This window comes from Physcomitrium patens, chromosome 11 (assembly GCF_059467195.1).
Source record: "Physcomitrium patens ecotype Gransden chromosome 11, ASM5946719v1, whole genome shotgun sequence".
Classification (NCBI taxonomy): domain Eukaryota; kingdom Viridiplantae; phylum Streptophyta; class Bryopsida; order Funariales; family Funariaceae; genus Physcomitrium; species Physcomitrium patens.
The window spans coordinates 3,203,677-3,231,498 of NC_143420.1; the positions used below are offsets into that span (position 1 = coordinate 3,203,677).

The window sequence follows — 27,822 nt, forward strand, 5'->3', positions numbered from 1 at the left end:
TTTTCCATTGTTTTTATAGCTCAATTGGTTAGAACATCTATTAAATAGAAGATCCTAAATTCAACTTTTAATAGAAGCATCAACAATCTTTTTATCTATCTTTTCTTTCTTTTTTTTATTTATTTTCTATTTTTAATTTTTTGTATATCCATCTTATAACCATTCTTTCATTCATTATATAATTATAGTTAAGTACTTCAAACTTTTCAATTATACCACTCTCACTTTTATAGATAGTACCTTAAATAGTCCAAGGATTTGGATGAGTATATAAGTTCATGAATATTCTAATAGAATATTTTATGTTTAAGTAATATACATCAATATTGATTTCTAAATGGATGTATAGAAAAATATAGCATTGAAATAAGAAAATAAATAAATAAATAAATAAAATCAAGCAAACAACAAACAAAATAAAATAAAACAAAAAACAAAAAACATTACTTGCTCAAAGACATACTATGAATCCTAAGATGTATCAATCCAAAAATTGGACAATCTCGTACCATGGATTAAATCTATTGCTCTTAAATAGACAACGGCTCAATACTTAAAAATAATGCATAAGTTTAATATGCTATTGACAAGATATCAATTCATTAAGGCATCATAATTTTTACTTTTTGCATAAGATGCAAACTCTTTTAAATTTTGCCACTTAACTTTTCTACTCCACAAGGCCATCATATGTATTAGTACCATTACCATTCAAAAGTGCCTATAATCCAAAATATAGTATTTGAAATAGTTATAATCATTGCTCCCTTCACAATACATGCTTAACTGACTTGAATAGATATTGTATCTTTATAGGTCGCATACTTTATCTCAAAAAGTAACTATGGTGATGTTGCTTCCAATAGTAATATAAGTGTGCCACCTTGTGTCTACCAATAAACTATCTATATACAAATGTATAGTAGTCATCTTTCTAAATAAGTCCATCTTTGATATTAGTAAAGGACTTTATATCCACTACTACAACACATTGATGCCATGGTGTCATATACTAATATGGCTATTATGTGAAAGAAGAAGAAAAATATTTTACTATAGAAGAGCCTAATTAAAAATATATAATAAAAAATCATAGATAAATAATTAGCAAGTAGTAGAATTTATTAGTGTTAGAACTATCTTTTGTAAAAATTGATTCTATTTACTTTGTAGAACCATAAATAAAACAAAACAAAGTAGATTAGAAAATAAATAAATAAATAAAATAGGAATATATAAGAAAAATTGAAGAATTGATTTTAGCAAAAATTACCTCAAGAAAATAAGAATTGATATCCAAAGGAAACCGGTTGCCAATCAAGATTGAAATTAGACCTTGAGGCACAAAAACGAGCACCTATGGTGACTCTAAGATTTTTTTGTAAATTGAAGAGTGGGATTTGAAAATAAACTCAAAGAAAGATTTTTAAGTATTAGATTCATGTCATTTGGATTAAAATTGAGATTTTGAGAAATTTTCAATGTTGATGATGTACTTGGTGGCTTTAGATTTTAGGATTTTGTGAATTTCGTAGCATATATATATGTGAAAATTGATCAATTTTTTATTGTGAATATATATGAAGAATTTGAGGCCAACCAAGTGGTTAGATTGAAGCATTTTGATTTTTATGGATTATAATTTCAAAAATTTGAGTTTCAAGATAAGTGAGTGATTTTTAGATCTAGCAATATTTGCTAGTTTAATTGAAGCAAAATTTGGTGAAAGCAATTAAGACTTGAATATCTACACACAATCTAATTTTTGAAGCAATAGAATGATTTAGCAAGAAGAAATTGGTATTGATAGATCAACATTCAAGTCAAAGAAGAAGGGAGACAATTGATCAAGAGGTTTTAAAAGCTTTTTTTGCAATTAGTAAGTTTGATTCTGTTCAAAATTTGTTAATTGCTTATTGGTTGAAGTGTGGGTGAATGTGAGTCCAAATTTCACCACTCAATGAAAGTGATGCCACGTAATAAGTTCAAGAGGTGGAATAGAAGAACTTTTAATTGTGTAATTATTAAGTTGATTTAAATCTTAGTGTTAACAATTCAATTAATTTTAAACCTTTCAAGAAATGATTGCCAATATTAATTAGAAAAGAAAAAGAAAAAAATTAATAAAATTACTATGGTCTTTCAAGGCTATTTACATGATCTCCACTTAAATTTCAATGGTTTGTTTAAGATCATTTATATAATCCTTAATTACTAATTTTTATGTGATTACAAAAATATAATTGATTTGATTAAATAAATAATCAATTATTTGAAGCTTATATAATATTATCCCTTAAATAATTGATGGTAAAAGTAATTGATCAAATTATTACCATTAATCTATAATAAAAGTAAAAAAATCTTAATGATTGAATTAAAAATAAAAGTCAAAAGTAAAAGTAAAAAATAAAAGAAAAAATATTAAATGTTAAAAGTTAAAAATTAAAATCTAAAATTTGAAATATGAAAGTTACAAATTACTGTAAAAATAAAAGTAGAAGTGGGACTAAAGAGAGATAAAAGCAAAGATACCTTGATAACGCCCAAGGATTAAAGGCAGCAAATCTTTTCTACTCCAAAATTTTTCAAAAATTGTGATTAATTCCAAATTGAATTATTTTTAGTTTTTTAAAAAATTAACTTAAAAGTGCTCTTGTTCCAATAAAATTAAATTCAATATAGTACCTAAGCCGTGAGAAATGCTCCTTCAAAGTTGAATGACTAAGACTGCCTTGGCAAGCAACCTCCTTCTACTTGATAATTAACCAAAAATTAAATTTTCCTTTAAATTTAAATTTAATAAAATTTATGTCATTAAAAGATTAGCTTAAAGATGTACTTACTTCCAAAATTTCTTAATAATTTATTTAGGAAGCATTGAGAAATGCCTTTTCAAAGGTAGGTGATCTTAGCTATTAAGGCAGTTGACCTTTGCCCATTCAAAATTCTACCAAAATCTCGTCCTTACTCCAAATCAAGCAATTCTTATTTTTTTGGAAAGCTAACACTAAAAGCTACAACTTAAAAAAAATCATTGAAATTCATTGAAATTCAAAAAATTGAATGACTAATTGAGGTAAATCTGAGGCTTTTGAATCTTTGGGATATTTGGAAGACACAGGAAGCCACTCTTATACAATTGAATGGTGGCTTGTGAGAGGGCAACCACATCTCCATCCTTGATCTCTAAGATCCCTAATATAGATCTATGGCCTTCATTCATCTAAAAGCCAATTTCGTTACTAAAGCTGATGGCTCTTATAAGTAGTCAAGAAAGCATTTTTTGGTAAATCTAACTTCATCATTGTATTCAAAACTTCTTTTTATGCTAGGATCAACTACTCACATGCCTCAATCCATATTCAATTTTAATTTTTATGAAAGTTTTTACCTAAAAGAATCTTGGCAATTCTTATAAAATTCATCAAAATGAGAAATTCATTGCTCTACTTGTATTTTGAAGGAGAGGATGCTGATCTTGTTTTCTTCACTCCACCAGATAAATCCAATGCCACCATTGCATTAAAAAGTCTGCTTTTAATTAGAAGAACCACTATGCCACTTGATTTTGTTGAATTTGGAAGAAATTCCAAAACTATCATTGCTAAACTTCACTAGAATTTTTAGAAAATTATAATTCTAATTCACTTTAAATCATATGAAATGATTATAGGCAAACCCATAGGCTTTTAGTCAACCCTCATAGTAGTGATTAAAAACCTTTAAATTATTAAAACTAACTAAATTGCTATTCTAATTTTCTAATTCTTATCATTTTGGTCCTACTTAACCTAACTCAAGGAATTATGCCATGATTTATATCATCAAAGATTGCAATCCTAAAAATTCTATAAAACTCAATTTTACTTATATAAATCCTAATCTAACATGCTCAATTATCATAAACTAAGGAAATAACAAAAATTTAAAATTTAGATCATAATTAAGAGTTCACAATGAAATTTTAGTTAAGATCTATAGTTTAATTAATATTTAATGAGATTTCAAATAGCCATAGTAATTAATTAAAATTTAATTTGGATTTTTTTAAAATTATTTAGGATTTAGGATTTTATTAGAATTTGGTGTAGAATTAGGATTTAGAATTTGTTTAAGATTTGATTAGGTTTTTTTTAGGATTTGATCTAGGATTAAGATTTAAAATTTAATTAATATTTATCTAGGATTTTATTAAGATTTCATTAAAATTCATCTAAGATTTTATTAAGATTTATTAAAGATTGTATTAAGATTTAATTAAGATTCAATTAGGATTTTTAATTTTGATATTTTTTAATATTTTTTTATTATATATATTTTATTAAGATTAATTTATGATTACTTTATTATTTTTTTGTAAATTCTTGTGACTTTATTAAAGATTGATTAATATTGTTATATTTTGATTGAAGTTTGTTTAGAATTTTATTAATGTTGTTAAGATTATCTTATTACAAGTTTCATTTTTCTTTCCACAACTAGATGTCTAGTATATTCTTAAGCAAACTTCACATAATACAACAATGGTAGCTCTACTCTACTAATGTGGCACCTTACTAAAGATACTACACTCATTATCTCTATTACTTTCAAAAAGATTGACTTATATACAAAACTTTCCATAGAAAGATTGTTAATTAGTAGTGTATATTTACTCTACACAAAAGTATAGAATATGTCTATATATTCTATCTTCATACAACCTCCCATCCACTCATTTTTCCAATATATCAAGTCTCAATCAAAAGTTGGTCATAACTTCGATATCACAAAAATGAGAAGCTTTGGATATCATCTTTATTAATAGCTTTTCCATCACAACTCACTACAATTATACATATACAGACAAAAACTATCTATTCTTGTAATATTAAAGCTTAATACATCAAGAAGCCTTAGTTTACATTGAAGCATCATATAAATAGGACTGTCTTTTACACTTATGTGAAGAATCTCAAGCAAAGAAAAGCAGCAAATACATTCCAAGGTTTGATGATCCAGCTCATCCAAATCAATCTATAGTCATGAGCAAACCACATGGAATAGAATGATATTAGATTGAATTAATCATAACATAGCCAAGAAGGTGTGGCTTTAATAAGTTTATAGATATATATATATATATATATATATATATATATTGTAAATTTTAGGATTTAGCTTTGCTTGTTGAAGATTTTTAATTACTTTGTAGCATTATAATGTTTATTAAAAAAGAGTATTAATCATTAAGGACTTCTATTTGTTAGTCCATGTGTCTTTGTTGTAGATTATTTATTTAATTTGGAAGATGTATCTTTATATCATCTAACAAATACTTGTGTATTTTATATTGCTTCATCTTATTGTTAAATTTTGATATAGAATTAGATGGTGATATATATAGTCTTAAATATGCAATTGAAATTTTTAATGGTACCAAAAAAAATTACAATAATTTAATAAATTTGAATATATTAAAAATCAATCTCTATATTCTTATCAAATTAAGATTTTAAAAAATTAGTGATTAGTTTAGAATCATTCATTAAAGTAATCTAATAAATATTATATTTTTTTGATATCCAAATCCTACTAATAAAGTTGTCAAACTCTATACTTGAGAATTAGTCAATAGAATGTTAATAAAAACAAATATATTAGATTAAGACTAATAATGATATTATTTAAGCCAAGCTATGATAAAATAGCCTTGATTTGATATTAGGATTTTGAAAATTTTGAAAGACTTTTTAAACTTTATTTGGAATTTATTTTTAAAAATTTAGTAATATTTTAAATAATATTTAGAATATATTTTAAAGATTTTGGTACAAATAAATTCATCATCTTTGGAGCCCTCTATGAAGAATTAGAATAAGATTTGATGGCTCCAATAGGTTTAGAGGCTAATTGGATATTATAATAACTTGAATTTTCTTTTATATTATTAAAAAAATATTCACATAAATATTTGTTTTTTATTTTTACCATTTATTAAGTAAAAATCTGATAAATTATCTATAAATAGTTTAGAGTGTATATTTCTTTGATTGTATTTTTTTCAATTGTAATTTTTTTTCTTTTTGTTGATTCTACTTCTTATTTCATACCACCAATTACAAGAAATTCTTAATTACAACCATCTTATAGTTAGAAATAAAGAGTGAATTTTAAATTCATAATTTTATATTAAAAAAATATCAAAATATATTACAAATATTTTATAATTTATTTTTAAAATTTTAAAATAATAGGTAATATAAAATAAAAATAATAAATAGTATCAATATTAGTATAATAAAGAATATTCTATTTATAATATATATATATATGCAACTTAGTGGTTTTTTAATATACTATTAAATTTTGAATAAATTGGTGAAATTGGACAATAGTATTAGTTGTCTTTGTATTAGATCTCCAAATAATGATCATTAAACATTACAAAAAATTTAAGTAATTTCATCATTTTAGAGAAATAGAGATTAACAAACTTAACATTTGTTAAACAACTACAAATTGAAAAAGAAAAAGAAAAAGAAATAATTAATCAATTAATCCACTTACAAAAAACATACATATAAATGAATCTCAATAAGCTAAACTAACAATCGATAAGGTAGTCAATATAGAAGATAGAAACTTAACATTGAAGGTGAACAATGAAAATGCTAAAGGTTGTAAATTATTCAAAATTTATTCTACAAATGCATCCATTACGTCTTAATAAAATTCCACATTTGAAATAGGGTTACCATGAATTTGCAATCAAACAAGTGGTTGGACTAGTTCTACATACTGGAGTAGAACAAAGACTGCGAAGGGATCAAAAAGACTGACATCATGGGAGGAGGGAAGAGTGACATGAAATCACGCACTTTCAATGCTATAAGTTTTGCACTTCTAGAATCCACACTTGGAAGGCAGAAGAGTGTCTGCCCAACATCTCCAGTTCATTTTTTGATTGTCCCCTTTTAACTTTCCAACTTGTCCATCTTAACATTTAATCACTGGGCATGGCCCTCAAAATAATGCACAACTCAACACAATCACATACAAATGGCACCTCCAAACCTCCAACGAGTAACAAACACTCAATTATGCTCTATCAATAAGCTCCAAATGCAATAGAGTACAAAGCTCATCACACCATGCCATGCACGCTCCATAACAAAAATTTCTCATGTCATGATGGTGAAATTCCCGAGGTCAGATAGGAATATATTTGTGAAGAAATAATTGAATGTTGGTTGTTGGAATTGATATACTCGCTCCGTGTAACAAAGCTGTCAACCGCAAGCAAGTTTAACACGTTAATACCGGAGGTTTGGTAATGTTTGACCCAAAAACCACTGCTAATCATATGTTTGAGACCCTATGTCATGAGCATCTCAAGGATGATTGTGCATACAAACTCCAAGTTTGTATGTCACAAAACTGCCCTCTACGACCATCGGGTTTTTGATACATTTTGAGCTTGGTCGCACACTATCGTCTGTGCGACCCGAGTGAGAGCACATTATGCACGCACCTGTGATCGGACAGCAGTCCACTCGTAGTTGATGGAGATCCTGTGGGATGTGCCAAAACAAAGGTTCTGCAGTGCGAGGCCATCACATGCACTAGTCACATATTAGAAGAGCTGGTGATTCTGTGTTGTGATTTATTACACGAGGCAGAATTCAGTACAGGAACTTGGAAGGATCTGCTTGAGGGAATGTACACAACGTCCATTGTAGCAACAACACATTCCTAAAACAAACCAAAAAACACACCAAGCATTCCAGAAAGTACCAAATTCTTGTTGACCTGTACTTATCGAATTCGTTGAGGCTAATCAGTTTTATGCATCATGTCTCGAAGTTGGACCGGTGCAGCACCTCTTACGAGCATGCTCTGCGCTTCTAAGAAGCTCGGCTTCACTTTCAAACTCTGATATTCGTGAATCCTGTTCGTGAATTCGAGAGTTCAAGAACCGAATTTGGAGTGGTTGTTGTGGCTGTTCGTCTTGTTGGCGTTGAAACGTCGAGAGTCGAGATTCCAGCTGCTGCATTTGAGACTGCTGCTGGTGATTTAAATTTTGTTGACCCTAGTGCTGGCTTGTCAACTGGGGAATTTCAGATTCCAACTGCTGATTTTTGAGTTGCTGTCGATATGCTTGGCGTTGCGATTCTCTCATGTGCTAGCAACAGAAACACAAGCAGAAGAAGACGAAGACGAAGCGGCAGCAGCAGCAGCAGCAGCAGAAGTAGAGGAAGTAGAAAAAAGAGGAGCTCGGCGATTGCAGTGTGAGATCGGGGCAGCAGGATTTGAGCAGCGCGTGTTTCTCAGGAATTTAGTTTTTTGCAGTCGTTCAGCCACGAGTTCAATCGCTGCTAAGCCCCTTGCTGTGCACGCCTGCATTGAACGACCGTGTCTACACAGGAATATCCACAGCATTTGAAAGTCAATACACACTGAATGAATTACAGCTCGTGGCATATATTTTGTGTTGTAGGGGTTCTAGGGGCAGTGCGGCCTTGTTCCACTACGATGCTGTTCGAGAGTCGAGGTTACAAGCTTCGGCCCTGAAGCCTGATCCCATATAGTTTCCTCACTCATTCTGCTCTGAAACCATTAGTTGCTCTGAAAGTCTGCCTCGCAGCAGCACAACTTGATAGTTCTCCCGGTTGAAACCTTCTCTCGTACCCCGAGAAGGTCAGTGAGCACACTCAACTGGTGTGTTGTGTGGAGAGCAGTTGTTCGCTGGCTGGCAGGCAGCAAGTTCGTTGCTTGTTGTTCCAGCTGATTGTTCCAGAGTTCCTGAGAAGGTGCTTGAGACAGAGAATGGCAGCTTCTAATCCGATGGGTCCATCAACAATGCAAGTTTTGCGGATGACGGTGGCCGTTGCCATGTTCTTCCTGAGCGGCGAAGTGGACGCTACTTCATACAACCTGCTTCGACCGAATTATTACTAGGGCAAGTGCGGCAAATATGATGTCGAATCGGTCATTTACTATGCCATTGCAAAGGCATTTCAACAGGACAATGGAGTCGCCCCCGGCGTTGTGAGGCTGGCCTTCCATGATTGTTTCGTTCGTGTAAGTGTGGACTCTCCCTTCGTCCAGTGCTTGTGTAGCTAGTTTGTGTAGGCTTCGTCAATGTGCTTGCGTCTTGACGAGTTTACGGGTACACGTTTTGAGGATCATGTCATGTCTGGAATGGTGTGGTTTTGCACCGAAATTACTTTTCAGAGAGTGAGGATCCATCTGAAGTTGGACGTTGCTCTTCCTTCCAGGGCTATGACGCCTCATTGCTGCTTGACATATCCAATTCTGAGAAGAATGCAACCATTAACCTAGGGCTTCGGGCGAGCGCTTTCAACGCAATCGACGCTGCCGAAGCCGCCGTGGAAAGTGTTTGTTCAGAGATTGTGTATGGCGGTCTAAAAGACGGAACTGTGTCCAACTCTGCCGACCACCCCCCCCCCCCCCCCAAACAACCTGCCAGTGCCAACAATGACGCCAGCTCAGATGATTCCTATTTTCGCAGGCAAGGGACTGAGCGCCGATGATTTGGTGGCTTTGTCAGGCGGTCACACCATCGGAATTGCTCACTGCGCTTTCGTGAACCCTCGCATCTACGGGAACAACACGGATCCTACGATTCCAGCCGACTTCTTGACGTCGTTGAAGAGTCAGTACCCTGCGGATTCTGTCACTACTAACCCACCCATTGGAGCCCCGATCGACCTCGACCGGGTTTGAGCAACCCAGTTCCACTCGCAGTATTTCCAGAACATTATCGACAGGGAGGGCTTGCTTACATCCGACAAAAGTCATCTGGACGATTCCAGAACCAGTCAAGCCGTATACAAGAACAAAGGGAATTTCTTCAATTGGGAATTCGGATGGGCCATGCAAGCCATGGCTGGAATCGGTTTACTCACTGGCGATGAAGGCAAATCCGCACCAATTGTCGGGCTCTTAACCCTTAGATGGAGACTTGCACTCGACGTGGTTCATGAAATTGGAATTCACTCATGGACGCTAGAATCATGAGTTTCTTTAGGAGAGGTAGTGAGTGACTCAAGCTTAGATGACGAGGATGGAGTGCTTTTGATGTATAAACCGCATTCGATGTACCAGTGTTGCTGTCAACATGAACTGTGCAGTTTTGTAGATGGATCATCGTCTGTAGAGTATAATGTTGGTGTATCCTAAGCGCAGTGTGGTAGAAGAATCATGTTTCAATCTAATAAGCTGGGTCATTCTTTCTTGTACTCTTGAGTTGCGTAGACTCCCTCGTGCTGCATATTCTGACATTTGAGCCGAAAGGGGTGATGTCTCATTGCAGCTGTGACATCTTGTCGCTCAATATGAACTGTCCCGTTCGCTCTAAACTAGGCAACCAAACTGGGGAGAAATCCACCCTTAATGAATGATGAGTTCTTTCGCAACCTCAGTTTGCTAGTAAAAATCTTTGAATTGGAGTTGAAGCTTCAGAAATGAGATGAAAGTAACTGGGCAGAAGTAAAGTCCAGTAGAGTAGCATAATGATGATAATGTCCCCGATGACATTTACAGATATAGAAAACCCACTCCAAAAGCTACATGAACTGCTACCACATATTCCACTCATGAATGTTGCCAAAGACATAGCATGCAGTGATCATGGTACCATTCCTAAACGCATACAATTTTATACCCAAGGAATAAATAAACGCAGAAATTAAAATCCGCCTCCATGTAATGACGGTATTCTTTGACCCCATCATGCGGAACATTTCTTCTCAAGCAAGGTGGACGTGTGTGCAACTTGCCAAGTGGTGCTGACCTACGTCGCAGCCGTCGGTGAAACTCTAGAAGACACACCGAACACAACAAACAAGTACCCTGCTTCATTCCTTGCTAGAAAATACTATTCTTGATAGAGTCAATGTTGTGAGGATTAAGAAGTACTAGTAAGACTGCTCAAACAGGAAGGTTTGGTTCTATGTAACTATCACATCAAGACTGGCAGCTTCCTTCCTTACTATTCGGTAAACTTTGAAGTTCAACACTTCCAGGAACATTTCAATGATAAGGTATAGTTGCTTGAAAGTTTATGGTTCATTGCAGGAAGAGTTCTGCTGCCCGTCAAAGTTTTCCAGTTTCGAAGGGTGATGGGAGCAGAATTGCACAATGCACCTTTGAAGGCAATCCTTCAGAAGTAGGACCTGGTAGCGTGTTGGTGTGGGCTGGGCTTTTAACCAATGAAGCAACTGAACTAGGATTGGAGATCAGTTCTAAATTGGTAGGCTTTATTCGATGATCTTCTTCTTTCTTCCTTTTTTTCACATAAGTTGCTGTTCATGAAAACATTACGTGTGTCATTGTGTTCAGATCATTTTTGTGTTTGATGAGGCGTACTACCAGCACGAACTTAAATAGGGTTGCTTGGCTACTTTGTGATGCTGAGATCGGGTGCACAAATGGGTTTGGCAGTGGGAACGCCAACCTCGGAGGACAAAAGAAATGATAGACAATGAGCCATCTGCCAGCTAGTCGACACGTTCAATTTTGAAGGGTAATAGAAATGAGGCCGCTTGTAGGCATGACAACAGGAATGCAATCGATTCAGAACAACTGCGACAAACTTGGGTGTTTTTGTAGGTATTAACCTGTTGGATTTGTGAAGTGATGACTTCATATCCTTTTTCATGCTGTCAAGGCAACCTAAAGAGGTGGACCAACAAAGAGGATGCCGCTGTATTTTAAGACTGCTGGTGTTCACATTTTCACGCGTCACAAGTCAGACTAGTTCGTCTTTAGGAGTGGTTTGAACAGACAGTCCATCGGCAAGATCGTCAAATCCTAAATTTACTCCGCATGATGCAGATGACATAGACAATACAAGTTTTCGTACTGATGAGGAAGATGGAATCACCAATGCCTCGGGAAAAAGGAATGAGACCCTGGGGTACTATTCAAGTGATCAAGAAGATGACCTGCAGCCTTTTAAACTTTCTTTAGCGTTCACATTAAGCAAAATCTGTGTTTTCACAGGCTATAAAGGCACGGTACTAAATTAACCTATCAGCATGATCTTGGTATCAATGCAGTTGACCACAACTAGAAAGAGTAAGACATGGAATAATTTGTGAGATAGTCTCTACGACCTCTTCAAAACCCTAAAAACAATACAACTTCAACAAACCTTTCCATGGGATAAAACAAATTCAGAGACAGCCATAGTTAACTCAATAGTAGCACAAAAAATAGCTAAAGCCATTTAAACATTGGCACAAATAGCAGCACAAACTTCAGTTCACTTTCACTAAGATTAAGATACGCAATGACCACATATACAGCTGATTTCACCTGAGCATAATAGTGGTTCCAACATATTGCTTTCAAGATTGTTCCTCGGATTCAGGCCAAAAAGTGCTTAACAGAGGATGCGTAAAGCTTTTCCTTGATCAAAGTAACACTTTACATTTCACCACATTCGGCGATAGTGCAAGCAAGCTTGGGCCGGTTGTTTTGCCCTGTTTGCACATTCTCCAATTTCCTCACGACCAGCAAGCCTTCCCCAAGCACGCGCTACAACAAAAGACACCAAACCAGAAGCACATTTAGCTCAACCCCAAAACCTTAATAGAAGAATAAATTTACAAAAGATACTTCGAACCGTCTCAAATCAATGGGTGAATAAATAGAGAGGAAAGTGATGGACACATTCCAGTAAAATCCTAGACTACAATAATTTCTTAATTAGAGCTGTACGCAAATAAAATTTCAATACAGATCACAACTTTGAAAAATAGAATTTCGTGCTTAAGCATCACGCCAACGTACATAATACATGCTAATTGTAGCACGGTATCTATGCGAGAATCTATACCTGGACTTTCCGCAACGAAGAATCAAAAAATTAAAAAAATGCAAGCCGGAAACGAAGGTACAGATGACCTACCCCGAAAACAACGTGTTTGTTGTCCAGCCAGTCGCACTTGGCACATGTGATGAAGAACTGGCATATTCCACCAACCCCGTCAAAGCAGAAACACCTCAAACCACTAAATGGAACTCTTGTTGGTACTTTTACCAATTACAAACAAACTCTCAAGCAACACTACATCAAAAAGCACAGAAAGAATACCCTGCCTCGAAGGGAAAATGTAAAGATGGAGTATTGAGGATTACTGATCCGGATAACCCAAGTTTTGTCTATAAGAAGTAACCAGTTCAAAGTTGAATACCTGACATCCATTTGTATTTGGTCCGCTATTAGCCTACAAGACACGAAACATAGAAAATGTAAATACTTTACCAAAAAATAAACAAATAAATAAATAAGGAAAAGCAGGCTAAGCCTTGCAAGCACATGCAAAAGACGGAAAACACAACAATTCTATCAAAATTAAAATAACATATGTCGATAACAATTGCTAATATGATTTCAATAAGTAAACTACTCAGATTCATAAATCTTATGAATCACTGAGTCTTAAGCATGAAAGAGCGGCATAAACACAAAGGAAGAGGAACACATGCATGTTAGCGTGTGGTCGAATGAGAAGTAGTTTGTGCAAGCTGTGATTACCATAGAAAGCAGCCCTGGACCGGTGTGCTTAGCGATAAAGTTCTCATCGTCAAATTTACTTCCATAGATACTGGTGCAGCCACTTCCATCTCCCTTCACGAAGTCACCTCCTTGGATCATGAAATCCTTAATAACACGATGGAAAGTGGATGTTTTGAACCCAATGGGATTATTACCCTTCCTGCAAAAACCAATGCCGCCGCAAACACAAACTTCATAAATTCAATACGAAAATTCCTTCCACTACAACCTTCCAATTGAGGCAGATCATCCATGTGCTAAAAATATTAATATCAATGTTGACTTAGAATAACAAAAAACAAGAGCAGACTGTCAAACTAAAAAAATATTATTACCTGAATTCCCCAGTGCAAAATTGCCTGCATTGCTCACCACCAGAGTGCACGATCAGAAGAGAGAGGCGAAGATTTTCGTGCTAAAGAAGGAGAAAAAATATCTAGAAGTTAATCCACCCCCTTGACATCGTAGCACGTATTAAATTTTTAGACCTTGAAAAAGGATCTTCTTTTTGGCAAAAGTTAATAGTCACCATGACCACCATTGCGTTCAATTACGATAACGGCCCGTAAGTTCGAAGCTTCGCAAACAGCATTCAATAGACAATCTCTACCCACTCTTATTAAAAGTTATCAGCAGGCCTATGTGAAAGTTGAGAACGACATATAACGACCGGCCAAACTCTGTTGAACCAATGTGCAGAAGACACAAAAGGAAAAAATAAACGATTTGAAAAAACATAACAAGCTGCTCCGGCACTCAATCGCAAACCCTCAAACCCTAATTTAAAGCTCCAACTTGACGCGCTTGCGACGAGCTGTAATCAAAACGAAATGCTGGGATTAAGGCTTGTATACTGCACCTAAAATTCTCTGCGGTTTTGGGCACAATGTCAGCGAAGAGCTCCATCTTAATGCGACCAGCAGGCAGGCTACCAATTGTCACATCGAAAAATACTATAGGGTTTTTGGCATTGGGCGGTCTCAAGTGCCATTCCACTGCAGCTGCTCCTCCTCCTCCCGCTGCTGCTGCTGGTGCCGCCATGTCCGCTCTTCCTTTCCTCGCTCCTCTCCCGGCAAAGCACACACAATCTATCAATTAACTGGGTTGGTGAGTAGCCCTTCCCTTCTCTAACGCTTGATTTCGATGTTGTCGAGTATCGCGCAGTCCGTGTACACGTTCAGCCTCATTCCCATGCTCCTTTTCCTTTTCTATGCTTGAGCAAGCAGCGATGATATTTTGCAGATCCAACCCAAAACCCAGAGGCTTGCGCGGATCTCCCCGCTACAACCCAGCAATCACAACGTGGTTGTTGTTTATCAGGGTCGCGGAGCTTGGCCTTCCAGACTTCCACCCGAAGTCCCAAGGAGAACGAACAAACAAACTTCGTTGGAGAACGAAAGCTGTCGTTGCTTTGAGGAATAGATGAACTGGGACAGATTTTAAGATATATCTCTATATATATATAGATATATATATTGTAGATTTTAATTTTGCAAGTGGTATTGTACATAGAAAAAGATATAAAATTATGTATTTGCATGTCATGTTGGGTTTTTTTCAATTGTTTTCATATTTCAATTTTTAGATTTAAAAGTTTTGCATTTTAGTTTAGCTGTTTTAAATTTTAGGAAATGTCTTTTATAGAAATGATAGTTCTTTTGTAAAAGAACTATTTTTTTATATTTTTATATCCAATAAATATACATTAAAGAATATAATTTTAAAATAATTATTATTGATAGTTATAGTTAAGATTTGTTAATGTTAATTAATAATGAGTTAATATATCTTTACTAATTGATATACCATCTTTTGATTAAGTACTTTAAAACGTTAAATCATAAAAAATAAAAAATAAAAAAGTATTTTGCAAGAAATTAAAGAAAAAACTCAATGACATACAAATCTTTAAATTTATAATATTGATTGTTTATTTAATATTAATCCTTATCCTACAAAAGAATATTATATTGTAAAAATTAAAATCACTATATAGCATTGTGATAAAAATAACAAGTTTAAATATATAAAGGCATTAACAATAAGTATACTAATAAACATCATTAAGCATCATTATGTTTACCATGTAACCCCTTAAAAAATGTGTAGAAACCTTTTAGATTTAGAATGTCAAGGAACCTACATAAATTTGTCAAAAAAGAGGTTGTTTATAAATATGTAAAGATAAGTAAAGAAGATCAAGAAATAATATGTTTTTAGAACCTAAAAGGATCAGAATGGCTAATGTCAAGCACAAAGCAACTAAAAAAAATCTATAAACTAGATTAGAATTCAATAGAGGCTTAGATTAGATAAAGTGGATTTTTGTACTTGAAAGAAAGGTTGAGAGGCCAAAACTTATAAAACTTTTGATTGGCACAAATTAAAAAGCCTCACTTAAATGGCTTTACATTTTGGAAAATCAACTTAAAAGGTTTTTTATTTTTAAATATATGAGGTGAAATGTATTTATTTTCTACATAACATAAACAATGTTGTATCCCTAAAATTTGCAATAAGCCCACCTTAAGAGGTGCCCTTTTACAAAATAATCTCAAAATCTTGTATATAATTGCTGAAAATAATTATGAGAAAAATAAATCATTTTTATTGATATTTTTTATAATTTTTAAAATCAAGATATGAGTTGATTTGTGCAGTCTTAAAATATAAAAATGGTTTGGTATATTTTATGGCTTTGTTTTTTACACAATGTTGAAAAGCCAAAGCCTCCAAAAGAGAGTCTGTTTTTTGCAAAGTGCAAACTTTTATAAAGCTTTTGTACCATAACATTTCAAAGTGGTGGACTTCCAAATAAAAAAAACATTCTAAGAATATTCTCATTTTTGCTTTTATGCAGTAGATGACAAATAGATCATATCCAAGCTTTCTAATAACTACAAAACATGTAAAAAAATATCTCAGATTCATACCCTAATTTAAAGTTACAAAAACATATTGATCAACAAAAAACTTGAATAAATAAAATATGTACATATAATGTCATTATTTTCTAAATTATTTGTTTGATTCGTTTCTATTCCAAATATTCTACTCTTAAATACTCTAGGCATTTCTGACTGTGAAACAGTCCATTGAAAACAATTGCAAATCCTACACAACTTTGCATTGCCATGGTTTGAAACAAATTCAAGTTCCACATTTATATTCCATATCATAAAAATATATATTGGCAAAACCATAACTAATATTCATTATTGAATTCAAGTAACATATTGCACTAAACCAAGATAGTGAATATCATCATGAGCATGTCTGGCATACCCTAATTAAAGATAGTCTGCAACAGAACAAAACACTCAATAGATTCAGATATCTTCCAACTACCAGAGCCACAAGACAAGCCTCTACCCGGAAGCTGCAACATGAGCAAAGCTCAAGTAGCAATAAATATAAGAACCTCAGCAACAGTGAAAACTTAACTGTAACTACCGAACAGTCAACTCGTTCCACTTCGGTAGTGAAGGAAGAAAGAGAAGAACGTCAAGACTAGAGGACTAACCGCCACTGCACAACATGGAAGCTGTAAATAGAACCCACAGAATTTGCTTCTGAAAGCCAGCTCAGAATTGGCAGCCCACGGTGACAACGCCCAACCCAAAATGCCTTCTGAACATGTTTGACGACTAGCTATTGTACAAGTTCTCTGCTCACGATCCAGAAAAGCATGATGTGCTTAACCGAACAAAGAGCAACTAGTACCTGACGAGGGAATATGAATATAATACAGTCCTTGAAATGGACATAAAAATTATGAAAGTTTCGTGTGAATATTTTGGCAAACTCAACCATACCCGCAGGGCTATCCAAATCCAATAAACAAGGTCGAACATGTTGTGCACACGTGATTTCCGCCTTCAAGCCTGCTGCAACGCACACCCTCGACGCCTTCCAGCTCGATAGTTTTCAAAAAGTACATGTCTGCTAGTTTGTCAAGAAACACACGTGGTAACAAGAATTTACATGCATTGGTGGTGAACTTCAGTAGGTCAATACTATGTCAACAACCGATAATAGAAAAGAAGATCACCCACTAAGATTAAAGAACAAGAGTTAACGTCACATATATCCCAGGCCTTCAAATCGAAACCAAAATCGTTTGATCAACCTTCAGAAATCAAGGCTGGAAAAGATGCATTGCTAACAAACTATTTCATTAGAAAGATTACTAGGGAAAGGATACTTTGAAAACTCAAGATGATGTGATATGATCCCGCTAAGAATAAGCTCCGATTTGTACACTTTGGCTCCTACACAACAGCAGAAACAAATTAAACTGTAATGTGTCAGGAACAAAGAAAACCAAATCATAAATTCAATTGATTTATCAAGGCTTGGAGGCTAGACACACTTGACCACAAAACGTAAGATGTGCTCGCCAACTGCCAAGCTATCAAAAAAACATCTAAACGCATTCACGTGAGCCCTGCAACCTGCTAGTAATCTATCTTCTATACAACAGTTTGACTAGCAGACAATTGTTTCTGTTAAAATTGCTGCAAAACAGAATGTAGAGAAGTGAATGAGCTTTTCTATGTAGAAAATGAGAACCTCGCTCAAGGAATGGGACACAAATGTCCCTGTCGTTCTCGTTTGCTAGAACAATACAGTAATCTTCATTCTGAGATTCTGGTGCAGGACCCTCATACTCCTCTACGACCTGCAAGATGTGAAAATAAGGCTTTGAAAACCACCTCTGATCCTTGTACTGAACTGAGCGGGTTTACATGAATCAGAAAATATCTTGGTTTTTAAGTCAATTCAATCAAACAAATTAGCAAATAAATATTTAATTATTCAAAGCATCCTTTCGTTTCTAAGAATGACTATTACATTCATCTCACACACCGACAATGTAATACCTAAAATTGGTAAACCTAGGCAGACGAATAGAATCATAAAAGAGGCAACTTGATACCTGACCACCAGCTGCATGGATTATTGCAGCTATTGCAGGAGGCTTGGGAATAATACTGGGGGTCAACAAAACCCTGACTCCCAGCAATAAAGGTTTGTATTGAGCAGCCAGAATTGTGGCACGCATTGAGAAGTTTAATTCTCTCTCCTTCCTTTCATCTTGCAAAATGAAATTTCTCTCCTCAATGAAACAATTCGCTAACTGGCAGCTTTCCAACCATGCAAATGTGACAACGAACTTCCCTCCTGCCATGGCTTCGAGCATATTAGCGGATCTCACAAACTTCTCTGCTACAAAATGAGTGCAATCAGCAGCCTTTGTTGTTATTTTTCCATCGAGCTTTTCAACAATCTGTGCCAGAAAAGATCCCAATATTTCAAATTGTCTCCTGTCCATGCAGTGCATAGAGAGTGATAATATATCCAAGTTAAAAATACGTATTAAAGAAGGAAAACGAAAAAAGTGGCAAGTATATCTTCCGAAAATGATCCGAACCTTGCGTTGTTTCTTCACGGTGTCTTCCAGCAAGCCATGGCTGAATAATACTGAAACCTTTGTTACTCTTCGACTCCGCAAACTCCCTTCTGTGCTTACAGAAGCACTTCCCTCTTGAATAGAATCCCAAGCATCCTCCGACGGTAACACCAGCAATTGAGGATCTCGTCTCTTGCGTACAGTCCTCATGCGAGGACCCTTACCTGCTGCAGGTACCACAAATGACGGATCGGAGCACTGCAGATTACCGTCCTCAATAATTTCAGGTTTCACAACTGCACCCCGTCCTCTTCTGCCGGTAACCAGCGGGAAGGGTGCCGGCAATAATACTAGTGTGGAGGGACTGGATACATCTGCGATGCTCCTAGTCCGTTTCACCTTCATACGACTAGCATCGTCATCTTCAATTGGTTCGTCCACATGACTAGCTCCCTGATCCGAAATTTCCTCTTGCTGACCTGAGCTGCTAGCGTCATTGGCCTCCAGCTCGTCATTGTCACTATCGCCCTGAAATGATGCAGACCAAGTACCAGTGCTAGCATCTTGTTCAACCTCATTATCCGCCTCATTCATTTCATCTATAGTCGAGGTTTTAGGAACTTCATGACCTCCTCCAGAACCTCTTCTAGCACTCCGCAATCTCTTCTGGACTAGTGCAATTGAAAAGGGCTCAGCATGGTTGTCATCATCACATCTTCCGCGCAATTGCCTTAAACTTCTAGTTCTGACTCCATCCTCACCAAGAATATGACCTATGTCTTCAACCCCTATTAAGAGCTTCGAAGCTTCTGAGATCCTCCTTCTTCGCCTCTTTTGGGGCCTTTCTGGCTCCACAACTGCAGTCTCTTCGTCTTTGTCTGTACTATCTTCGGCTACTTGGGGGGTTCTCTGTTTTAGTCGGCTGCTTGAGGGTTTTTCAGATAGAACGAACTGCACACAACCCAATAATCCAAAAAATCATTACAAATACATATCACAGGTACACAGGATGCAAACTTGTACAAACATGGGTTCAACAAACCTTGGATCACATACCATGGGGTCAGCACCACTGCTTGTGGGACTTGAAAGAGCGTCCGCATTGTCATTGAGTTCATTCTGATCCTCAATATCTTCTTCATCCGTTAACCTCGCATTTTTGGCGCTTCGATCTCGTAGCATGATATTAAGACTTCTCCTTTTCCGAGCTGCAGCTGAGTTCTTTCCCATTTCACAATCCAGGAGAGAATTCTCCTCAGGTGAAGAATAATTCCTTGAAAGGAGCACCGCTTCTGCATCACAAAGACACTCTATTGTAAAACCAAAATACATCAAGACTTCCTATGTGCCGGCTTTGTTAGTGATTACTGCATTAACTGTTCCGTACAAAAGTAAGCAGTTTTCATCATACACTAACATTGCAAGCTTTCTGTCAGATGCAACTCAATACGAGGAAATTGATTGACTAAGTTGCTCAGATTTTGAGACCCACAAACATTTCGTTCAAATTCCAAGTGACCTTAAAAAACCTCGAAACTTTCCATTAAAAAGCCAATGTCCTAAAGGTGCTCCGCGTTATTCAGCAAGAAAAATGACCCACATCCCATGTACACAACGAAACAGAAAAAAAAGTTATCAAATTATTCAAATAAAAAATAAAGGAAAAATTGTAAACCAGCACCCTCCACAAACCTGGAACGCGAATATGCTCACGCCGGTTCCTACCCTGCGACCTTCTCTTGGTCAGAATTTGTGCTCCGTCGAGAACTTTTTCCTCTCTATCTTCTTGGACCCTACTATGCTCCAAGACTTCATTGGAACTTAATGTACTCAAATTAGAGAGCTTCTGCATCCCATCAACGACAACATTTCGAAGTCCATTGTCAGCCACTTGTCCAGGCTCTCCTGAATTTCCTTTCAGTCTCTTCACCTCATCGGTAACAGAGTCTACAGCAGGGCTCTTCGCTAATAAAGGGGTCCTCCCAGTTTTAGGGCTATGCGTTGTTGAAAGGTTCTTCACAGTTGCAGGACTTTTTGTCTTTGTCGCGTCAAGACATGCTTCGTCCTTGTCCTGTTGTAGTTTTGCCGATATACGCTTTGTGCTTGCCGCATGAAGCAGCAATCTAGGCTCATTAATTTTCTCGCGATCGTCGTCTGTTAAGAGCTTACTCAACCTTTCTCCTTCATTCAACAATCCTGTTTCCTTCTCTTTACCTTTTTTTATTGTTAATGCACGATGACACTGTTCTGTTTTCTTTTTCCACTCAGCTTGAATTTCCTTGATTAGGCTCACATCATTGTATGATTGTGAACGCTGTGCCACTGGAGTATCCTCAAATTCAAATACTTGCAAAGCAGGATTCGCAAGAGTGGACGAAGCTGGAGGTAATCCAGGGAAGGACTTCCTATATTTTCTAGGAGGAGATGCCTGAGGAGCGTCAGCACTGTTCAACCACACCAGCTTGTCCACCATGTCCAACGCTTCAGCTTTTACCTCTTCGCCTGGTTCCTGCGATCGAAAAAACATATAAGTAGAGAATGAAGTGCAACCAATAAAGGTATTTCTCACAGTTGTAATGCAGGGATGATACCCAGTGATGCACCAGAGAAAATCTAGAACAAGTTGCTCAATTCTCATAATTCCAAAAGCTCAAGTGATTTTTTAGGCCTGCTAATGCAAACCAAGAACTATTATGGGCAGATACTTCTAATCTAGAACACATTGTGACAAGTATTGAATCACCTTCAACTAATTTCTATAAAATCTGAATGAAATACCAATCGAGGTTCACTTGAGAGATGGACAAGAGAAGTACCACAGAGTCTAAATAGTTCATGCTACCCGTTGGAGATGACAATCTTGGCCCTGATGAGATTCGACGCTGCAATGGAGTTACCAAACCCCTGCCTTCATATCCTAGCTTACCTATGGTGCCTTTATAATTCATATTTAAGATATCAGGTCCAAAGAGAGGTCTCATTCCAGAAAAACAGGTCTGGCGGCCAACATCACCCTGTTCTACCATGACCTCTTGCTCACAGGTGAGGATCCCAGGAAGCTTGCTATCCTTTGGCAATGAGGAATCTTGTACAGATACTCCAGATCTTGGCCCCAGAGCACTGATCCTTTCATCCCGAAATTTGCTCATTAGGAAGTCTCCTTTACTCCCATAGTCTCGCATCCACTCTGGCTCATTCGAAGGGACTTCTGCCCTATCAACGCAATTACGAGCATCAATTCTGTTCCCGGATGGCTTAAGAGCCTGAGGGTTGAAAAAAGTGTAATCGTCAAGTTTCAGTTTTGAAATCCACTGTAAGGGCTGCATGGCTGCAATTCGGATGGACTCGGCACGAACCGTCCCGACACAATTTTGGAAAGAAGAACTCTCTGATGCTTCAGATACTGATGGAACTACTAACAGCTTACTCTCAGTAGTGAGACTCGGTAAGTCCATACAAGAGGAAGAGAACGTTTTGTTTTCTGCAGTTTGTTTCGTAATCTGAATACCGCCGGAACTTACTGGCGTAAATGCTCTCCTATTTTTAGTTTCAAAACCATCATTTTTATCACACGGCATGTCCTTGGAATCGATAGCTGCCACCTTACTATGCCTGCTACTCATGTTGTCAAGAAACTCCTTCCCAGTTGTCGAGACTAACTGTGTGTCACCTTGCCAGTCACGATAATCATCAACCAATTGTGTCTCAGTATTTGTGACCAGCTGAGTGTCGTAATTCATGGGTTCTCCATAATACTCACAATCCATGTCCTCCTCAAGTCTGACATTGAGATCCATTTCAAATTCACACATCCGTTCTTGACGAAACTCCGAATTCGGTTTCTGTAAGCGCGGCGCTTCCTGCTGGTCTAACAAGACAAAGCAAATAGCAAAATGAGGTTCATGGTCCAATTGAACACGATTGAAAACGTAGACATTACAAAAATGCCGTGAATCAGGGCACTAATTGTTCTAGGAATAGCATCCATCTTTTCTTATCTTGACTGAAAATAAGCGAGTTAGGTCAAAAAGCACGCTAATCTATGACTACTGATTCCTCGTCGAACGAAAACCTAGCTCGGAAAGTGAAGAAATAACTTTTCAAGTACCTCAAAGTTAGGTGATAAAACACACTTTTAGTTGCGATGATTTTTCAGTAACTCACCTTGCCTGGAGGTGGTAGCTTCATCTTCCGTGCTCGCTTCTGAATCGACAACCTCAGTCGGTTCTGCCTCATCCGCGGTCTCGGCATCTGAATCAACAGTATCACGCTGAAACTTTTCCAGATCTACACATTTCAGTTGCACGTCCTTGTCAATTGAAGTTACATAAAAGTGTTTCCATAAATCAGTAGCTTGCGAATTACTCATTTCAGAAAAATTCCTAAGTGAAAAGCAACAAGATCCTTAAACCTCAAAGAGTAACTTCAAACAGAAAGCCTAAATGAATGATGTTGAGTATATTCTATACGACAGTCGACGATGCATATATGATCTCTGAGACAAAAGGATTCAAGCGAAGTGAACATACGTAACACCCTCACAGAGGTTGTTGGCGAGACCTTCAGCAACCCCATGTCAACAGCTGATCATTCAAAAATGGTAACAGTGGATAAAGTTATTTATAACAAGCTGTCCTACTCATATCTGTGCAGCGAATGCAATGCTGCGAATACGAAACTAAATTTCAACAGAGCAGCATGGGACTCAGAATTATGATAATAACGTTAATACCTTTCGTATGAACACCATGAATCGCCATATTTAGTGGCAGGTGTATTGGCTTGCTCTTCTCATAATCCGCTTTACCATAGTGACTTATATCATAATTCTCAAGCAACTGAGTTTCCCCAGCATAATTGACCTGTTTACAACCCAATTTCTGTCTGAAATTCCCAGCGGAGAGCGGCAAATCTAGTGCTCCCCTGCATCTAAGTTTCACTTCATGATCAAATTTACTGTAGTGAGCAGCATTATACTGCTCCACTAGCTGTGTTTCTTCATAAACTCCGTCATAATCACTTTCTGAGGCATCCTCTTCTCCATTCGGACATGCGTATCTTTGCAATTCCCGATTGACACCAATTTCATCCCTCTCTTCATCTGAACCCTCTTCAAAATCCTCATCAGATTCCTCTGGTCGCTGTCGGGAAAATTGTCGTGTATAAAAGTCATTACTTAGAAGCTGTTTTGGCTTCATTCCACCATATCCTCCTGCACCACGGTAGCGATTGCTCAGTACGCACTAACCTCATGTAAGTCTAAGCGAGTTATCAAGCGTACGAAAACAGCTCATGCTCTAAGCCAAGTTGCATAAGAATAGAGAATAGTGCGTGAATCAGTAAAGACCATTGCGTGCGCCCAAGTACTTCTGATTACCAAATTCAATTAAGAATAGACTTATTATGAAACATCGCAGTACTTCTAGTAGGAGACGTTTGATAGACAAGGAATCTTTTGTAATCAGATGAATCTTATTTGCGTATTTCTCTTATAGAAAAATTGGAGCTTTCCCCTGATTCTAAAATGATTTAAAAGTTCTGTGAAAATTATGATAGTTACGAAAAGGAAAAGCATCTTACCATTAAGCCAAGATTTTAAAGGAAGGAAATGCAGACCTTCCCGGTTAGATACATGCTGATTAGTCTTATGGGACAGACCCGGCGACCAGCTCCCTGAACCTCCATCACTTGAATTGAAAGATGAACTACCACTTCCTTCATCCTCCATTATTGCAGGCCGAGGTCAGCATTTCAAGTGCACAAACCTTCGAAATTCGTTACTCTAATATTTGGATAGATGCATAAATATCTGTATTCTTTCAGCCTACTGGTCGAGCCTTAAATCCTGAAACAAAAGTGAATTCACTTGTTTCAGACGAATTTGAAACGCGAAAATTCTGCGGTGGCGCAGCAATCTAGAGAGAAAGAGCGAGCTGACACGAAAATACCATTCGAAGAGACGACCAAATGTCTATAGTATACGCTTTCCTCTCAAGACTTGTTGAAGTCCCTCAAAAAGCCATTATCAAAAACGCACACTACTTAAGTAAAAGCGAACAAAGGCGTCACTAGCGGAGGCAAACGGAGTAAAATAATCAACCTAAGAGAAACACGAGTCTGCAATGCACCGGGAACGGGGTTGGAGCTATTCAAGGCAGACGTCACCGAAATCCCGACTTCGAACACCAAGCAGTCTCTGAAGAGTATCTCTAAGAAGTCTCAAGAAGAAAAAAAAGATGAACTTTCCTAAAGCGGAGAGCAAGCAGCCACTCTCTTCACTTCTCTTTCAGAATCCCAAACGAAACGACTATAGGTGTAGGAAAACCAGACATGTTCCGTAGCATGAAATACCCTTTGTCCCTTTTAGTCCCCCATGAATATTTTCACGAAGTACAGTGTCCTAGAGATAGCAAAGCGTAACTGTGAAGCAATTCAAGATGGAACCCCTAAGGTGTTCGCCATTTCTGTGCTGAATAGGGGACCAGGCATACTCCGCACGCATCAACCGATCCAGGTTTCCGAGGACAATAATTGCGAGCACTAAGGAGATGTGAAAGATACCCTCAATCACACCTCCGCCTATCTCCTTGACTCTGTCAACCCTCTGCTATCTCACACCAGCAATCGCGAAGCCGGCGCTGGCCAATCCCACCAGGGAATATGGTCAGAAAGAAATGAGGAGGTTTTCGGCGCACTTATTGCTAGAGCCGAAACACTTTACGTAGCACCCCACAAGCGGCAGTGAGGATATCTACTAACGTGGATGAAACACCTACGATCGCAAAAAAAACTGATTCCCGAACGACCACACGAAAACCTAAGTCCCAGTCTTCCACAGGCTAAAAGTCTCAACCAACAGCCGGCGCTCAACTAAATCAACGCAATGCACAGCAGCACCAAAACTATCCGCGCTCGTGAGCCAGAAAATCAACCTCCCAAAAAACACCGGCTAAGAAACCAAGTCACTTCACCCTAACTCGCCCTCACGCATGAAATCACGCGAAAACCTGCACAAACTTCACAAAACTTGCCATCTCCTTCCGCGTAGAATTCATGCACCTCATCAACAAAATCACTAGCCCCTCCCTCGCTTCACTCTTCACTCCGCTCCCGAATTCCAACACTGGCAACGCGGCATCACCCATAACATTTTGCAGTCACCACAGCTTAAGAGGGGGGCTAAGAGCAGAAAAGAGAGCTAGGCATGGCCATGGATGGGCAAGGGTTGGAATTGACCATGCTGGCTATGGCGGTCGGTGCTCATCAGTGCATTGCAACAGGGCCTCGTAGTCAGTCGCCCAGAATCCAGAAAGACTTCTTATTACCAGTATTAGAAATAGGAAAAATTCCAGCATCACCTTTTAAAAGCGACCAGCATACCCCACTCCGAGTCCGGCTCGCTGAATGAAAGCAAGCTTGCTGGAAGGTGAGGGCCCTGTGCGAGGCAATACCCCTCCATCCCTGCGATTGGTGCCTCGGAACCCTGCCACCACCACCATCACCACTTGCGGGTCTTCTTCCTCGAGCTCCATATTCCTTCGACGTGACCCAGTTTGTCTGTTGCAGGCCATTAATCCTCAGCAACTTGTGGGAAAAGCTTCCCCTAATAGCGGTGATCAACCGTGACTCAACAGGAACTAGGGTGACGGGTATAGGGATCTACGAAGAGTGAGGGGGGCGATAGGGGGTGAGGGGGAGTTCTTCTTCCACATCGCCCCACTTGTGAGACTCTTCCTTTGTGGGGGCCTTGTGTTGTTGCAGACATTTCTCGTGCGAACCCTTTCTCACGTTGTTATTGCTGCGGTTTATCAGTTGGATTTACCAGCTTTGAGCGGTTGTCGGATTTGGTCTGTCAGGATCTTCTACGCAGCAGGTCATGCGAAAGTGAAGCAACAGATAGCAACCCCCTTTGTCGCTCACCGTCACTCTCTAGGCAGACTTGTTTGTTTTGCATGAAACGAGCTACTTGGTGCGCCTTCAATTCCGTCATATTTGTCTAGAGCAATCGTCGCGTTGATGGAACGTCTACCTTCGGCTTCCACCTCCAGTGCAGTTGGTGATGGGACTAGATGGAGAAGTCTGGGTGCAAGTTTTCTCGAAACTATGACGGTTTGTTTTCACGTCGGAGTTATCGTGTTCTAGCTCGTAGTCCTGTTTTACCGGTCACGTGAACCAGATCAATTCTACTCTCAAAAGTTAATCGGTACTCTGGTTGTGTCGAGGAATCCACTTTTTCTCAAGTTGAGTTCTTCGTAATCGTACTCGCTCATCTCTTTGAAAGATAATTTGCATTCATCTAGCGCTCTCGCAAGAATCCTTGCCGGCCTACCACCAACCTGCAAGTTAAGTTTCCGGAGCAATGTAAGATTGAGATAGTCCAGGGATGAACTCTGAACGGCTTTGGTCAATCGTGTGGCCATCTCCTACTCAACCACATAAATGCGCTAGTATTCTGATGTTACGCGGCACTCGGTTCTTTGCCGACTAGTTAAAACCTCCAATATTGGAACCCATCTGCAATCCTCTTTTTCTAAGTTTTTTGAGGCAGGAAAGCTCTGGGACTCGAACGTCGTCAAAAGGGGGCGTTGAAACTTGATCAAGAAGAAGTACGCGAATTCAATCACAGTTTTCGTTCTTTTCTGGATCGATACACGCACGTCTACGTCTAATCAAATGTGTTCGATTCTGAGTTTACCACGGCGTTGAAATGATACCCAATACCCATCTGCTGGTAGGCATGTACAGGGAACGCAAAGCTGCTGGGCTTTTGCAGACTTGGAGGAAGTTTTTCTTGCATCACTTGTATTGTAAAATCATGCTTGAGACGGGAGAGATG

At 37.6% G+C, this 27,822-nt stretch overlaps 2 protein-coding genes and 1 pseudogene across 3 annotated transcripts; 1 reads left to right on the plus strand and 2 right to left on the minus strand.

The window, feature by feature from the left end:
• Nucleotides 1–8,248: 8,248 nt before the first annotated feature.
• On the plus strand, nucleotides 8,249–10,349 carry LOC149988107 (peroxidase 51 pseudogene; annotated as a pseudogene). Its single transcript, XR_016505323.1, has 2 exons — nucleotides 8,249–9,066; nucleotides 9,264–10,349. The product of XR_016505323.1 is annotated as a peroxidase 51 pseudogene (transcript).
• A 1,864-nt stretch (nucleotides 10,350–12,213) lies between these two features.
• Nucleotides 12,214–14,850, minus strand: LOC112288198 (peptidyl-prolyl cis-trans isomerase CYP22). Its single transcript, XM_024532154.3, has 6 exons — nucleotides 14,433–14,850; nucleotides 13,909–13,932; nucleotides 13,553–13,733; nucleotides 13,209–13,241; nucleotides 12,923–12,979; nucleotides 12,214–12,549 (listed from the first exon to the last, which is right to left on the minus strand). Exons 1-6 carry the CDS (start codon nucleotides 14,612–14,614, stop codon nucleotides 12,439–12,441), a joined length of 588 nt encoding a protein of 195 aa, XP_024387922.1. The 5' UTR covers nucleotides 14,615–14,850; the 3' UTR covers nucleotides 12,214–12,438.
• Nucleotides 14,851–16,761: 1,911 nt separating this feature from the next.
• Nucleotides 16,762–27,783, minus strand: LOC112288715 (uncharacterized). Its single transcript, XM_024533208.1, has 16 exons — nucleotides 27,682–27,783; nucleotides 27,323–27,409; nucleotides 27,016–27,137; nucleotides 26,733–26,784; nucleotides 26,345–26,645; nucleotides 23,719–24,198; nucleotides 23,516–23,569; nucleotides 23,151–23,273; nucleotides 21,803–22,854; nucleotides 20,679–21,495; nucleotides 20,043–20,278; nucleotides 19,008–19,937; nucleotides 18,513–18,863; nucleotides 18,146–18,254; nucleotides 17,778–17,844; nucleotides 16,762–17,515 (listed from the first exon to the last, which is right to left on the minus strand). The coding sequence occupies exons 1-16, from the start codon at nucleotides 27,781–27,783 to the stop codon at nucleotides 17,452–17,454; spliced, it is 4,947 nt and encodes a 1,648-aa protein (XP_024388976.1). The 3' UTR covers nucleotides 16,762–17,451.
• Nucleotides 27,784–27,822: the final 39 nt, after the last annotated feature.

Excerpts from the sequence above, each read along its gene's own strand:
- LOC112288198 (XM_024532154.3), bottom strand. The coding sequence starts at position 14,614 with ATGGCGGCACCAGCAGCAGCAGCGGGAGGAGGAGGAGCAGCTGCAGTG. Across the intron at positions 13,933-14,432 it reads AAAACCGCAGAGAATTTTAG|GCAATTTTGCACTGGGGAAT; the intron begins GTGCAGTATACA and ends TGAGCAATGCAG. Across the intron at positions 12,550-12,922 it reads ACAAACACGTTGTTTTCGGG|CGCGTGCTTGGGGAAGGCTT; the intron begins GTAGGTCATCTG and ends CTTTTGTTGTAG.
- LOC112288715 (XM_024533208.1), bottom strand. The coding sequence starts at position 27,783 with ATGCAAGAAAAACTTCCTCCAAGTCTGCAAAAGCCCAGCAGCTTTGCG. Across the intron at positions 27,138-27,322 it reads TCCGGAAACTTAACTTGCAG|GACTACGAGCTAGAACACGA; the intron begins GTTGGTGGTAGG and ends CCGGTAAAACAG. Across the intron at positions 18,864-19,007 it reads CCGTGAAGAAACAACGCAAG|ATTGTTGAAAAGCTCGATGG; the intron begins GTTCGGATCATT and ends TTTCTGGCACAG.